General features: G+C 37.2%; 1 protein-coding gene across 1 annotated transcript in view; it reads left to right on the top strand.

Moving 5' to 3' along the window:
* Positions 1 to 5,479, top strand: part of MARCHF5 (membrane associated ring-CH-type finger 5) — a 56,324-nt gene extending 50,845 nt beyond the window's left edge. The window contains exons 4-6 of the mRNA XM_042909062.1: positions 3,873 to 4,056; positions 4,188 to 4,354; positions 5,327 to 5,479. Of these exons, the coding sequence (XP_042764996.1) occupies positions 3,873 to 4,056; positions 4,188 to 4,354; positions 5,327 to 5,443 (468 nt within the window). The 3' untranslated portion in view covers positions 5,444 to 5,479. The remainder of the gene's footprint in view (positions 1 to 3,872; positions 4,057 to 4,187; positions 4,355 to 5,326) is intronic.
* Positions 5,480 to 17,234: the final 11,755 nt, after the last annotated feature.

The raw sequence follows: 17,234 nt of genomic DNA on the forward strand, positions 1-17,234 counted from the left end.
ATAATTTTTAAAGTCTCTCTCTTCCTCTGCCCTTTCCCCCCACTTGCACTCTTCTTTCTCTCTAAAATTAGAAAGAAAAAAAAAGATCAGGTTAAAACTCTTAGCCTTTCAACATTGGTGAACTCCTGGATATGAAGAACTAGCTTTTAGGCCTCAAGCAGAGAAACAAACCTTTCTTTAAACCTACAATTCCTAGGCCTTTATTTTATACACAGATAACAAATTCTTAGAGAAGACATTCTATAGTTCCTGAATCTCACCCCCAAATTGAAGTCTTAAAAATAACCTGTTTTGAAATCTTGGAGCATAAAACCAGAAGGTTCCTGATGATACACAAGGTATGCTGGGTTTGTTTTGACCAAAGTTAAATCAGCCCCATTGCTTTACTCAGTCCTCATTTACTGCCCTTGAGTCTGATTATAGTAGCAGGGGGTATACTATAGTTATACTATTGTTTCCATTTTAGCATTTATATTTGCATGCTTGTTTGATTTGTCTCTCTCCTCTCCAAAAGACATCTGTTTAGCTCACCATTTTATCCGCAACACCTAGGCCTATTTCTGGCACACAGTCAGTATTCAGTTGAATGAATGCATGCAGGTATGCGTGCATGGTGAGCCCAGCTTGAGTATAAAGCATCTCTGTCGACTTTAGGTATAAGAAATTGGGCAGTGGGCCTTTTGCTCAGTTTGCCCTATTTCCTTTTTTGTTTCCTCACTCTGAGATACCTGGTTGTAAGGTTTTTACCACTACCCATGAGAAATAAACTGTGCCTTACTATAGTCTCTACCTGAATATTCACTCTGCTTTATATTTCTAAACCCCAAAGTTTAAAAATAGCATAACCCACAAAAGGGATTTTTCAGATTTCTGAATTTATTTGCTAGCACTTTGAGAATATTTAAATCACATTTAGTTGTAACTTTATATGTGATCATTAAACTGAAAATAATAGAACGAGGGGCGCCTGGGTGGCTCAGTTGTTTTAGCCTCTGACTTCGGCTCAGGTCATGGTCTCACAGCTGGTGGGTTCAAGCCCCTTGTCCGACTCTGTGCTGACAGCTCAGAGTCTGGAGCCTGCTTCAGATTCTGTGTCTACCTCTCTTTCTGAACCTCCCCCACTTGTGCTCTCTCTCTCTCCAAGATAAATATTAAAAAAGAAAAAAAAATAAAATGATACAAAAATGAAATATTCCTCAAAAAGCATAGGTAAATACACAATCTCTGGGCTAATCCACATTTGTCCCTAGTATGGGATTAGGGTTTATGAAATACGGTGTACCCTTGAACAACATGGGGATTAGGGGCACTGACAAATCAAGAAAAGTTATATATAAGTGGACCAGTTATATACAAAACTCATGTTGTTCAAGGATCAACTGTATTGTGAACCAGACTCTTTCACTTTAGGGCAACTCAGAACAGTCATCCTTCACATACAAGGTGTCAAGTTTCTACAAGGAGACACAGAAGAATATTAGATACCTATACCTGGTTTTTGGCCACTGAGAAGAGGCTGGCCTCCTGCCCTTTAATATTACACTGTGGTTAGATAATGAAGCACAAACCTGGACTATATCCCTAGCTCAGATTTTAAAGCATCCATTTTGGTGTTCTCCATGTACTTATAAAATATTTTTACCTGGATTGAGTGTGTTGTCTAGAATTTCAATTTGTTCTTACCATTCTCAGCTTGACCTTATTTCACACGTCCTTGTAGTAGTGAAAAATTTGCTATGTAGTAGTAAAAAAATTTGCTATGATAGTCGACATGAAGAGCATCTCGTTTTTGAAAAAAAAAAAAAATCCCATTTACTTTTTCATGAGCTTGTTTCCTGAGTGTACCTGGCACTTTTAGTTTTCCCTGCCTTCTTTCTTTCCTTCCCTTCTTGCCTATCCTTCCTTCCTTTTACCTCCTCACTTTCAAAGAGACAGTTTCTTTCCAGTCCTCTCTTCATGGCTTACTCCTCAAGTGTGATCAGAAAAACTATTTGGAGTTTTTATAGTAGTGTCTTCCTAGCAAGCTGTCCTCACTGTGATACCTGGGTGGGCTAAAAGCCCAAGATTCTGAAATCGTCCTCTTCTGTCATAACTGCCAAAAATAATCCTTTAGAGAAATAGGTTTAATTTGGAAGCGATTGAGACTTTGGCTAAAGGGAAGATCATTTGAGATGTTTGAAAGAGAATTTTCAGGGAAGTTCTCCAGTTAAAACTAAGAAGCTCACCAATAAAATGGAGATGTTGAGAGAAGTATAAGGCCAAGATGGAGTAAAAAGAATTTTCCTGGGAGGGGAATGTATGGAGATTCACAAGTAAGAATCATATCCTGGGGTGCCTGGGTGGCTCATTTGAGTGACCAACTCTTGGTTTCAGCTCAGGTCATGATCTCACGGTTCATAGGTTCAAACCCTGAGCTGGGCTCTGAGCTAATAGCACAGACCTTGCTTGGGATTCTCTCTCTCCCTCTCTCTCTCTCTCTGCCCCTCCCTCGTGCTCACTCGCTCTCTCAAAAATAAATAAACATTTTAAAAAAATAATCATATCCTTCTTGCCCTCTGGAATCTAAACCAGTGGAGAAATAACCCTAAGACCCAGATGAGAGGGAAAGGATTGTTTTAGCTTCATTACCCTAGAGTTAGGATACCCTAGGGTTCCTAGGTCAGAAAAATGACTGGAACCTGTAGCAAAAACTGCAGTCACTCAAATGTAGATCTTAGAATTGAATTTTAGCAGAATTTGGTCTGTAGAACAAGCATTTAGCCAGCCAGAAAAATCACTCTATACCAGAGATCACTGAGTATGGAGAAAGAACCAAAGAGAAGTGAGCTTTTGGGCCATCTCCTAAAGGCTGGTTCTGCCCCTTGGTTATGCTTACCCTAGTAGGAAGAGCAGAAAAACAGATGCTCTGCTGGAGGACAAACAGGACCTAGAATTATAACCTAGTCTAACCATATCAAATAAAAGGAATAAAATAACCAGAAATCCCCTTCCCTCTATTGAAGTGTAATCAATGTGGGTCAACCTTTTTTTTTAATTTACATCCAAATTAGCAGGGCAACAATGATTTCAGGAGTAGATTCCTTAACGCCCCTTACCCATTTAGCCCATCCTGCCTCCCACAACCCCTCCAGTAACCTTCTGTTTGTTCTCCATATTTAAGAGTCTTTTATGTTTTGTCTCCCTCCGTCCCTTGTATTCATCTGTATCTTAAAGTCCTCATGAGTGAAGTCATATGATACTTGTCTTTCAATACCCTTTAGTTCCATCCACATAGTTGCAAATGGCAAGATTTCATTCTTTACGATTGCCGAGTAATACTCCATTGTATATATATATATATATATATATATATATATATATATACACCACATATTTATCCCTTCATCAATGGACATTGGGCTCTTTCCATACTTTGGCTATTGTTGATAGTGCTGCTATGAACATTGGGGTGCATGTGCCCTCAACCATTTTTTTTTTTTCAATATTTATTTTTGAGAGAGAGAGAGAGTATGAGCAGGGGAGGAGGCAGAGCATCCAAAACAGGCTCTACATTGACAGCAAGAAGCCCAACATGGGGCTCAAACCCTCAAACCACAAGATCATGACCTGAGCTGAAGTTGGATGCTTAACCGACTGAGCCACCCAGGCACCCCACTATTTTTTAAAGCTTTTATTCCAATATAATATGAAGGAGGTTTTTTTCCTTTGAATGAGAGACACATAAATAAATCAGGACTGATTCTGATTTATTTTTAAAACTTTTTGTATTTTTATTTCAAAATTTACCATTTCCTCTAAAATGAATTCAGCTCAAGCATGCAACCTTTCATTAGATAAGGAAATTATTCTAGTGAATGCTGTTTGTTTCACAGGTTGTAGGCCATAAAGAAGGTCTGGATGTTATGGAAAGAGCTGATCCTTTATTCCTTTTAATTGGACTTCCTACTATTCCTGTCATGCTGATATTAGGCAAGATGATTCGCTGGGAAGACTACGTGCTTAGACTATGGCGCAAATACTCAAATAAACTACAAATTTTGAACAGTATATTTCCAGGTAAGGCCCTGAATTGTGGTTATAATGAGCACACCAGGTTAACCTTGTGGAAGAATCTTAACATGTGAAGATATTTTAGCTATTGTGATTTATTAGCACTAATACCTCCATTTCTTTTTTCCCCCCAACAGGGATTGGTTGTCCTGTTCCTCGAATTCCAGCTGAGGCTAATCCTTTAGCAGATCACGTCTCTGCTACCCGAATTTTGTGTGGAGCCCTTGTCTTTCCTACTATCGCAACAATAGTTGGTAAACTGATGTTCAGTAGTGTTAACTCTAATTTACAAAGGACAATCTTGGTAAGATGGTTTTAATACTACCTTTTTTTTTTTTCCACGTGACTATACAAAAGAAAAGGAACTGTGTTTAAAAAAAAAAAAAAACAGTGGGACTTCATAAATACTCATTCTGTGGCTTCTGTGCCTTGAAGTTCTATTTGATCCCCACTGTTATCCAATAGCAAGAAAGAGGGGAAGATCCATTGCATTACTTCTGGCCTTCCGGAACTATGCTGCAGGTGATGTCTTTCCTAGAATAGGCATGAATTATCACACCCATCCTTGCCAACAAGATTTTGGTGAATAGCTTCAGCTCTAGGATCAGACTGCCTGGTTCATATCCTATCACAGATACTGCCTTGCTGAGAAACCTAAATCAAATTTCTTCACTTCTCTGTGCCTGTAAAATGAAGATCATATTGGTAGCTACATCAAGGTTATGTGGTGGATTAAATAGTTCATTTGAAGTGCTAGCACATAATACGCCCTTGTATTGTTTGCTATCATTGTTATTCCTCCCACTTCCCTTCTCTGATAGCAGCCTGCACATGTGCCCAAGCCTTCTCCCTGCTATATCAGAATGGACGTCAAGCTAAGTGGAGAGAAGATTACCTCAATAGGAGAACAGGGAAGGGGGCACCTGAGTGGGTCAGTCATTTGAGCGTCTCCGACTCTTGATTTCGGCTCAGGTCATGATCTCACGGTTCGTAGGATCAAGCCCACATCAGGCTCTGCACTGGCAGCACAGAGGCTGCTTGATTTTCTCTCTTGCTCTCAAAATAAAAAAATATTAAAAAAAAAAAAAAACAGGGAAGGTATCTCTGTTGGGTGTAGTGATCCTGCCTGTCTTACCCCCTAAGTAGAAAAGAGAACTGTCTCATTTGCGTTCATCTGAATTAGCAGCAATGGCTATGTCTTTTCTGATCTAAGTAAAATTATGTTATTATGTTTCTCTAAATCTGCATTATAAAAAGCTTTTTATTTTTATTTTAGGGTGGAATTGCTTTTGTTGCCATAAAAGGAGCATTCAAGGTTTACTTCAAACAACAGCAATATTTACGTCAGGCACACCGCAAAATTCTAAATTATCCAGAGCAAGAAGAAGCATAAAACTGTGACTTCTAGTTGTTCTGCAGTCCTATCATCCTTATGAGTCTGTTGTGTTGTTGATTCCATCATTAATGCACAGTAGTGGAGACTTATGATAAGCTGCTGCTCATATTTTTAAGAAATAGAATAAAGCACTTAGGGCAGGGGAAATCCTCTCAGTAATCACGGAACCTAAGGTTGTGATTTGTTTTCATTGTTTTGTATGTACTTCTTTTATGGCAGTCATCTGAACCATTATCTTAGCATGGTAGACCTGGGTTTTGTTCATATTTTCTCCAGACAGAAATGTAAAGATCAAACTGTGCAAATATTTAAAAATGCACATGCTGTTTTATTCAGATGCCTCTTTTGTACATGTTCATGTTCAGTGTTTTCTTAGAATCAGCAACTCAATGAAGGTACTATGAGGATTTTTCTCACTGGCATAATTTGATTACATGCTAAACAGGAATATATGTTAATATGAGGAAATGTAAATTAGTTATAAAAAATAACCAAAAATGTATGTAAACATTCAAATGATTATCTGAACAAATGCAATTTTGTTGTGTTTTTCTTAACCCATGTGATGTCCTCCAAAATGTGTAGGGTAAAAATTCACAGGGCTTCCAAATCACTTTTTCACTATTAAATTTTATTTATATAATGTCGACATCTCATAGCTCATAATGTAATTTTGACTCATGTAGTCGTGTGTGTGTGTGTGTGTGTGTGTGCGCGCGTGCATGCATGTAAGAGAGAGAAAGGGAGAGAGTCATCAGGTCCTTCAATCACTGGAGTACAGTTTTTAAATCCATATTTCTAGAAATTAGAGCTGCCAGTTTATAGTAGTTTGAGCACAGAGAACGGTTTGCAAAAAAAAAATCAATAAAGTTATTTTGCTCTTCTCTTTCATTGATTCAGTTATTCAGGTATTTGTTGATCACCTCCTATTTGCCCAGGCATTGTACAAAGTGCTGTGGGATACAGTGGTGAGCAAGACAGATTTGGTTTCTGCTTTTATGCAGTTTACCATCTAGTTTCAACAGATAGAAAACCAGCAGTGAGTAAACCAAGGTGAGGTTTACTTGAGCTCTTTGTTTTTATATCAGTCAGCAAGAAGATCATTATGAAAACAAGAAGTCTTGAGTAAATATTGAGGTTATTGTTTTTTGGCTTAAGTCCATTTATTAAATCCAATACTAATGTTTTTAGATTTTAATTGCTTGTCGTGTTGATGAGGCTAGCACCTTAATCACTGTTTAACTAGTTTTTATGTTCATTTTTAAAAAAGCAATTATTTATTTTAAGCCATTTTTAATAGTGGCCCTTTTAATGTTGTTCAATCTGAATGGTCTTGCAGTTATTTTCATTAACTAAAATTTTTAAAAGATAGTTCCAAAAACCCTATTTATTTTCTTGTTCACAGTATATAATGCATGACAATAATAAACGTTTCCCTTACTGATACATGGCCACTTCTCTTTAGGAGTGTAGCAAATATAGATTGAGCTATGTTAGATTGCAATAATGTATGTTAACTTTAGTAATTTAAGACTGGTACCTTTCTATAGTATGAATGTCTTAATCCTGTCTTATAAAGTTTATGTGAATGACTGTTGAACATTCAGAGTTGTAATTATTTTGGGAGGAAGGGAATATTTGACTGACAGTGAGCCTTATTAAGAACACTGCTGCAGTTGTAAAGGGGAAATATAAAATCTATGAGTATATATAAAAATAACTTAGATTATATTGCTGTAATTATAAAATATATTGGCTTTTCTTTAATTTTCAATATAAAAAGACATAGTAGATATTTCCTGCATAATTTTGTTATATAGAACAGCTTTTAGGCAACCTTTAATAAAATTATACAAGCACACTGTTCCCCAGTTACTACTTTCATGCCCAAGATCGGGGGGGGGGGGGGGGGGAAGTAGCTGCTTTTGTGTTTATTGGCATCAGGGTTCTTGAGGGCCAAGGAAACAACTCTAATCCTTTGGGGGCAGCAGGGAGGGTTTTCTAGAGCTATGGGGAGGGAATTGCAAGTGCCTGGGGACCAGAGTGGCCTCTAGCCCTGGAATTGAAGACTTTTAAATCCCAAAAACCTTCGCTCAGAAAGTTCTGTGTACCAGTCTTCAGAAAGGTGGCTTGCACCACCATGAACAATAGAAGAGCATGGGCTGACTAAAGTTAGATGGACCTGGGTTCCAATTCTGATTCTGCTTTTAATAACTGGATGTATACCTTGGCCAAGTAGCTTTCTCTCAGCTACAGTTTTCTTCATCTCTGAAATCCAAGTAATACTTCTATCTCAGAAGACCATTTCTAGGATTAACTGAGAAATTAAAGGAATAGAGGCACTTTAGGCTCGAAATAGCCCCTACAGAGCAGTAGCTGTTTCTTAATTGTTAGTCTGTTCGTGCTCTATGAAAAGGGAAAGGAGAGGTAAGAGAATGGTGTTAGGGGACAGATTAACGGGATGTCACAGACTTTGGGGATGGGTGGGTATATTTTGTGTTTTCCTGTTTAATTTCACATTGCTTTACTGTGTTATTTCTATAAACTTTAATGTTTTAAACCTCTTTTATAAAATTCAGTGACAACTAGTAGAATTCTCTTCTTTGCAGAAGTTAACTTATCTCCAAAGTGGCCGAAAATATTGTTCCTCATTACATGATTATCAAATGACTGTGAAGAATATAAAATTAAACTTGGTGACTTTATTAGTCACTGCCTTGCTAACTGTGCTGTAATTTTTTTAAACGTCTTGTTTTTAATATAGCAGACTATCTCAATACTGGCTTGATTAGGTTAAATAAAGAATTTTTATGTTCTCTAGGTGTACTTTGTCTGTTGCACAACTCCAAAAATGTTAATTCTGCACCTATATAGTTGTTGTTTTTTAATCCTAGTTACCAAGATGTCAGTGAGACTTTTAGTAAAAATAATCTGAATTTTTAAAAACTGAAGAGGAATTGTCTTAATTTTGCAAGTAAGCTAGCCCAAATTCCAACTACATTCTGATTTTTAAAATATATACCCCCTCAGCCACTTGCACTATGATTAGACAAGCAACCACACAGGAACTGTGGGTGGTCTCATGCTGCAGGGTATCTTAAAGTGTATTCAAGTGGGCTGGGGATACGTTAAAAAAGTTGCTTCCTCTGAGATACTAAGAATTTAAGTTTCTGAAGGTTAGAATCTTCTAGAATGAGTACATCAAATAAAGGCCCTTCCATCCATGGAGATTTTTTTCCCTAGGTTATTTCATTGCCCCCATCTGAGAGACTAGCAAAAGAGAAACGACAGACAGTCCCAGATACCTATTCTGATATTTGTGTGGCAAGTTACTTTAAGATCATAAAACCTATCCCTGGTTATTAGAATTAAGTGAGGTAACATTCTACAACAGTTTGATATACAGAGCAACAATCTGTGCCAATTTAAGTAGAGGTTGGTTTGCCCATAACCTTCCTTTGGTCTCCTGGGATCTCAGCGTTGCCTCTTCTCTGACCTGCCACCCTATACACCCATTAGAAATGGCAGAGTGATAAAATGTCTTGTTTAACTGCCTTCCTGGAACAAAGATTCCGAGCAAAGGGAAGAGAGAAAGGGTTTGCAACTGAATGTCTGTAGAAGCTTTGGACAGGCAGCAGAGGTTAGGCTGTCATTCTGGTCAACCCCATGTGGATTTAAGCCTCTTCCTGATAACAGCCTGCTAAGGTTACCGTATGTCTGCAATATATACTACACTTAACCAGGTGTTTGTTGAATTCCTCTATGCTCCAGACATTCTCAAGTCCTGGGGTAAAATGGAGAATAAGCCTACTTTGAGATATTTAATTTTTAAGAGTATAATCTAAGACAACTGTGGAATACTTTGAACCCTTAGAAAATGTGACCTGTTGGGGCGCCTGGGTGGCTTGGTCGGTTAAGTGTCCGACTTCGGCTCAGGTCATGATCTCACGGTCTGTGGGTTCGAGCCCCACATCGGGCTCTGTGCTGACAGCTCAGAGCCTGGAGCCTGCTTCCGATTCTGTGTCTCCCTCTCTCTCTCTGACCCTCCCCTGTTCATGCTCTGTCTGCCTCTGTCTCAAAAATAAATAAACGTTAAAAAAAAATTAAAAAAAAAAAGTGCCGTTTAAATATGGACTGTCTCTAGCTTAAAATTAGCAAGAAACGATCTATAATAGGAACTAAGAGGTAATATGTTCATGATCCTTCAGTAATACACATTTATCAGTGTATTTGTATGTATCTGTGTATTTACCAATTCAGATAATTGTATACCAAAAATTAGACCTACAAAAGTGCACAATTTTTAACTAGAAGTCGAATTTTTGCAAGATGATCACATGTAACACATCAGCCAGGGTACAGTCAGACAGAAATCACATCAGCTATTTGAACAAGAAAAATGTAATATAAGAAATTGTTAGCTGATACGAAGTAAATGAAGACAACTTTAAAGAAAAGTAGCAGGGGCAAAACAGCTACTGCTTCTAAGCTGAAGGAGGGTAGAAAATAAGGGAACCAGAAATTAGAGAATGTCTCTTTTCCTAAAAGGCTGAGATTCAGACACTTTGAAAAGGGTGCGGCTACCACAGTTGTTTCAGAGGAACTTGCCAGAGGGCAGGTGGGAACTGGTGTGGAGAAGCTGAGTTGGTGGGGATAGAGAGGCCGGAGGACGCAACTAGACATGTACAGGCTGCTGAGCTCCAATGCTTAAAAGGTCATAATGGAGGCTGGAATCTAGAAGGAAGGAGTCTTCCTGACACAATAGCCTTGTGCCGTCACTCCTGTGCCTTCTGTTGAAAAAGCCTAATGTTCCAAAGGAAAAATGTTTACAGGATCCAGTTTCAGAGTCACAAAGTTGGGCAAAGAAGGGTGGATTTGCAACTGAGACAGTAAGTTGGCAATGTACCCAACGCCCCTCTTTGTGCCCCTCCTAGTCAATCTCTGACACTCTGCCCCACCCCTACCACAAGGAAACAATCCTGATATATTTGATTCACAGAAAGGTCCATAAGTGATTTAACAGCATAACATCCAGGATGATAAATGAGACATTTTCATATATTCTGGCTAGGCTATAAAAATTGTTATGGAAGGCAATTAGTATCTGTTAAGATTACAAATATATGTATTCATTGACTCAGTGGTTCCAATTCCAGGAGTTTATCTTAAGATATATTTGCACCTAAGTACAGCAATATGTCTATGAAGTTATTTGTTGTTCATGGTATATTTAATAATGAGAATGGAATCAAATGTCTAAGTATGGAATCGGTTGAATAAATTAGGGAACATCCATAATGGAATACTACAGAGCTATAAAAAAGAATGAAAGCTGTTTACCTACTGATATGAAGATAGTTCTAATGTATATATATTTTTAAAAGATGTAGAACAGTGCTTATAATATATTACCACTAGGAGGAAATGGGATGGGAAAATTATATAAACATTTGCTTATTCCTTTAAAAAAATCTTTGGAAGGACACATTAGAAAACGAGTCTATAGAAGATTTGAGAACTGAGAGGATTCAGGCTGAGGTGGAGAGAGAGTCTTTACTGTTACCTTTTATACTTTTTTTCCTAACTATGTAGCTACATTGGGTTTTTTTGTTTTGTTTTTAGTTTATGTGTTTTGAGAGAGAGCAAGCACATAAGGGGAAGGGGCAGGGAGGGAGGGAGAGAATCTCAAACAGGCTCTGCACTGTCAACATGGAGTCCAATGCAGGGCTCAAAGTCACAAATGTTGAGATCAGGACCTGAGCCAAAGTCGGGCACTTAACTGACTGAGCTACCCAGGCACCCCTGTCGTTACATTATGTTTGAAGTAATTAAGAATTAAATTTTGCCATTGAGGACAGTACTGAAAATCAAATAGGACTTTGTTTCTCTTTGAAGATAATATTTGAGCTGTATGACAATAGTTTCTTCTTTCTAAAGATTGATGTGATTGTTTTTTGAGAAGTAATTTTACATCTCCCTCAAGTGGTTCTTCCTTGGGTATTCAATAAATGCTTATTGGGCTGATTTTGCATCCCATAAGATTAATTCTTGATAGAACATTTTGCAGCTAGTTTTGTCCAGCAATGTACACAATGAGTGTGTTTTGACTCAAAGTTATCAGCCCATAAAAATGGATAGAACTTATTAAAGCAGGGAATTAACATATCCCAAAGGCTTAACTACTCATTTCTTGTATTTATGTATTCATTCGTTCGTTGAGTCAATATTTCTTGAAAACTTAGTATCTAGGCACAGGAAATTCAGAATTAATAATACTATGGCACAAAAACAGACACTCAGATCAATGGAACAGAATAGAGAACCCAGAAATGGACCCACAAATGTATGGCGAACTAATATTTGACAAGGCAGGGAAGAATATCCAGTGGAATAAAGAGAGTCTCTTCAGCAAGTGGTGCTGGGAAAACTGGAGAGCGACATGCCGAAAAATGAACCTGGATCACTTTCTTATACCATACACCAAAAACAAACTCAAAAATGGATGAAAGACCTAAATGTAAGACAGGAAGCCATCAAAATCCTCGAGGAGAAAACAGGCAAAAACCTCTTTGACCTTGGCCGCAGCAACTTCTTACTCAACACGTCTCTGGAGGCAAGGGAAACAAAAGCAAAAATGAACAATTGGGACTTAATCAAAATAAAAAGTTTCTGCACAGCAAAGGAAACAATCAGCAAAACTAAAAGGCAACCAATGGAATGGGAGAAGATATTTGCAAACAACATATCAGATAAAGGGTTGGTATCCAAAATCTATAAAGAGCTTATCAAACTCAACACCCAAAAAACAAATAATCCAGTGAAGAAATGGGAAAAAGACATGAATAGACATTTCTCCAAAGAAGACATCCAGATGGCTCACAGACACATGAAAAAATGCTCAACATCAGTCATTGTCAGGGAAATACAAATCAAAACCACAATGAGATACCACCTTACACCTGTCAGAATGGCTAACATTAACAACTCAGGCAATGACAGATGTTGGTGAGGATGCAGAGAAAGAGGATCTCTTTTGCATTGTTGGTGGGAATACAAACTGGTGCAGCCACTCTGGAAAACAGTATGGAGTTTCCTCAAATAACTAAAAATAGAACTACCCTATGACCCAGCAATTGCACTATTAGGTATTTATCCAAAGGATACAGGTATGCTGTTTCAAAGGGGCACATGCACCCCAATGTTTATAGCAGCACTATCAACAGTAAACAAAGTATGGAAAGAGCCCAAATATCCATTGATGGATGAAGGGATAAAGATGTGGTATAGGGGCGCCTGGGTGGCTCAGTCGGTTGAGTGGCCAACTTCGGCTCGGGTCATGATCTCGCGGTCCATGAGTTCGAGCCCGGCGTCGGGGTCTGTGCTGACAGCTCAGAGCCTGGAGCCTGTTTCAGAGTCTATGTCTCCCTCTCTCTGACCCTCCCCCGTTCATGCTCTGTCTCTCTCCGTCTCAAAAATAAATAAATGTTAAAAAAAAATTTTTTTTTTAAAGATGCGGTATATATATATATACAATGAAGTATTACTCAGCAACCAAAATGAATGAAATCTTGCCATTTGCAAGTATGTGGATGGAACTAGAGTATATTATGTTAAGCGAAATTAGTCAATCAGAGAAAGACAAATATCATATGACTTCATTCAGATGAGGACTTTAAGACACAGAACAAATGAACACAAGGGAAGGGAAGCAAAAATAATATAAAAACAGGGAGGTGGACAAAACATAAGAGACTCTCAAATATGGAGAACAGAGGATTACTGGAGGAGTTGTGGGAGGGGGATGGGCTAAATGGGTAAGATGCATTATGGAATCCACTCCTGAAATCATTGTTGCACTATATGCTAACTTGGATATAAATTTTAAAAAATAAAGAATTAATAATACTGACGACTATTGTAGTATCCAACATTTATTGCTTACTATATGCCAGGCACTGATCTAGATATGAGTATTAACTCATTTAATCTTCATAACAACCCAAATATACTGTTTTTATATCATAACTTATACTACAACTGAGGTAACTGAGGTAACCCTGTTTTGGATATTGTTAATTTTAAGTTAATTACCCCGGGTTACATTTCCTCTACCCTCATAGAACTCACAGTCTAGTAGAGAGGACAGAAAGGAAAACATAAATCCCAATACAGAGTAAAAAGTGTAATGACAAGAGTTACAGAGATAGCAAGGAAGTGGAGCTTCTTAAAGGTGGATCCTGGAATATAAATATGAACTTGACAGATGGGAAGAAAGGGACATAGACACAGTGTCTTCAGAAAAATTCTGAAAAAGGAGAGTAGTATTGACATTCCAGCATCATATACTCAAATATATGAAAAAGGGAACCTTTAAACCTTAGGTTCTGTCATATAAATGAACAAAACATTGGAAAGACCGGAAGTCCTGAAACAGACCCAAATATAAATGGGTATTTTGTATATGAAAAAGGTAGCATGTAAATCAGTAAAAATGAAGATAGATTAATCAGGATATGGTCTTGGAACAACTGGTAGCCATCTGGAAATTCCCTTTACCAAAATAAACTCCAGATGGAACAAAAATTTAAACATGAAAAATTTAACCATTAAAATACAACAAATGGGAGAAAATATTTTTTCTCATATCTGATAAAGGACTTGTATCAAAAAAACACAAATAACTCTTATAACTCAATGATAAGAGAACAACTCAATTAAAATTGGGCAAAAGATCTGAACATACCCCTCACTAAAGAAAACATACAGATGGCATATATATATCAGGGAATTACAAATTAAAATAACAATGAGATATCACTACACACCTTCAGGATGGTTAAAATCCAAAACACTGACAGTTATCAAATGCTGGTAAAAACGTGGAACAAGAGGAACTCTCACTTATTCTGGTAGAAATGCAAAATGGTATAGTTACTTGGGAGGTTAGGTAGTTTGTGACAAAGCTCAACCGTTTTCCCACGTCATCCAACAGTCACACTCATGGCTATTTACTCACATGAATTGAAAACATGTCCACACAAAAACCTGCATACAAGTGTTTATAGCAGCTTATTCATATTTGTCAAACACTGGAAACAGCCAAGATATCCTTCGAGTTGAAGGGATAATCTGTGGTACCTGCATACAGTGGATTATTATCCAGCAAGGAGAGGGAAATGAGCTATAAAGCCACAAAAAAGACATGGAGGAACCCTAAATGCACATTGCGAAGTAAAAAACTAGTCTGGAAAAGCTGTGTGATTTCAACTACACAGCATTCTGGAAAAGACAAAACTATGGAGACAAAATTTAAAAATCAGTTGTTTCCAGGGGTTGTAGCAGGAGGTAGCAGGTAAGGATAACAAACAGGTGAAGTACAAGTATTTTAAGGCAGTGAAAATATTCCATATGCACTGTTAATAGTAACTACATGATATTATACATTACTCCAAATCCGTAGAATTGCATAACACAAAGAATGAACCTTAATGTAAATTACAGATTTAGTTAACAATAATGTATCACTATTGCTTAATTCACTGTAACAAATGTAACAAACTAATGCAAGCTGTTAATAATAAGGGAAACTAGGTGGGTGGGGTAGAACTGTTTTGTACCATATGCTCAATTTTTCTGTAAATCTAAAACTGTTCTTAAATAAAATATACTAATGTAAAATTTTTTCATACTACATGAAAACATACAAGAATTGTTTTTTAAGATTTCATTTTTTTAACGTTTTATTTTTTGAGAGACAGAGCGCAAGCAGGAAAGGTCAGAGAGAGAGACACAGAATCTACAGCAGGCTCCAGACTCTGAGCTGTCAGCAAGGAAACAGCCTGATGTGGGGCTCAAACCCACAAACGCTACATGGTAAACTGAGCTGAAGTTGGACACTCAACCGACTGAGCCACCCAGGTGCCCCAAAAAGATTTTTAAGTAATCTCTATACCCAACATGGGACTCAAACCCACAACTCTGAGATCAAGAATTGTACACTTCACCAACTGAGCCTTTCAGCTATCCCCAAAATTGTATTTTTAATAATATCACAGCATAAATTTTTTTTAGGAAATCAGAAGGCACATGGAAAGATGCTCAATATCACTAACCTTCAGGGAAATGGAAATCAAAATCACAATGAAATATCACTTCACACCCATGAGAATGGCTATTATCAAAAAGACAAGAAATACCATTCATGATTAAAACCCTCAACAAAGTAGGTTTAGAGAGAACATACCTCAACATAATAAAGGCCATATATGAAAACCCACAGTTAACATCATACTCACACTGGTGAAAAATTGAGAGTTTCCCCTAAGATAAGGAACAAGACAAGGATGTCTTCTCAACACTTTTATTCAACATAATACTGGAAGTCCTAACCACAACAATCAGACAAGAAAAAGAAATAAACAACATCCAAATTGCTAAGGAAGAAGTAAAACTTTCACAATTTGCAGATGACATGATACTATAGATAGAAAACTCTAAAAACTCCACCAAAAACTACTAGAACTGACAAATGGATTCAGTAAGGTCACAGGATAAAAAAAACAATATACAGAAATCCATTGCATTTTTTTTAAGTAGGCTTCGTGCCCAGCACAGAGCCTGACATGGGGCTTGAACTGAGGGGCTTGATCACGACCCTGAGCTGAGATCAACGGTCAGACACTTAATCGACTGAGCCACCCAGGTGCCTCAGAAATCCATTACATTTCTATGCACTAATAATGAAGTCATGGAAAGAGAAATTAAGAAAACAGTTCCATTTACAATTGTACCAAAAATAATAAAATACCTAGTAATAATCTCATCCAAGGAGGTAAAAGACCTGTAATCTGAAAACTATAATACCCTGATATAAGAAATTGAAGATGACACAAATGGAAAGATATTCCATGCTCATGGAATTGAAGAACAAATATTATTAAAATGTCTATACAACCCAAAGCAATCTACATATTTAATGCAATCCCTATCAAAATACTAATACATATACTAATACAGCATTTTTCACAGAACTAGAACAAATAATCCTAAAATTTGAATGGAACCACAAAAGACCCCAAATAGCCAAAGCAATCTTGAAAAAGACAAAACCAGATATACACAATCCCAAATTTCAAGATATACTACAAAGCTGTTCAAAACAGTATGATACTGGCACACAAATAGACACATAGATCAACAGAACAGAATAGAGACCCAGAAATAAACCCACAATTATATGGTCAGTTAATCTTCGACAAAGGAGACAAGAATATGCAATGAGAAAAAGACAGTCTCTTCAACAAATGGTGTTGGGAAAATAGGACACTACATTCAAAAGAATGAAACTGGACCACTTTCTTACACCGTACCCAAAAATAAACTCAAAATGGATTAAAGACCTAAATATAAGACCCAAAACCATACAAATCCTAGAAGAGAACATAGGCAGTAATTCTCTGACATCTACTTTTGCAAGTTTTTTCTAGATATGTATTCTGAGGCAAGGGAAACAAAAGCAAAAATAAAATATTGGAACTACATCAAAGTAAAAAGCTTTGCACAGCAAAGGAAACAATCAACAAAACTAAAAGACAACTTACTGAATGGGAGAAGATATTTGCAAATGATATATCCGATAAAGGATTAGTATCCAAAATATATGAAGAACTTACAAAACTCAACCCCAAAAAACAAATAACCCAGTTTAAAAATCAGCAGAAGACATGAGCACGTTACTCCAAAGATGACATACAGATAGATGACTAACAGGTACATGAAAAAGTGCCAA

The sequence above is a fragment of the Panthera leo genome, chromosome D2 (genome assembly GCF_018350215.1).
Source record: "Panthera leo isolate Ple1 chromosome D2, P.leo_Ple1_pat1.1, whole genome shotgun sequence".
Classification (NCBI taxonomy): Eukaryota; Metazoa; Chordata; class Mammalia; order Carnivora; family Felidae; genus Panthera; species Panthera leo.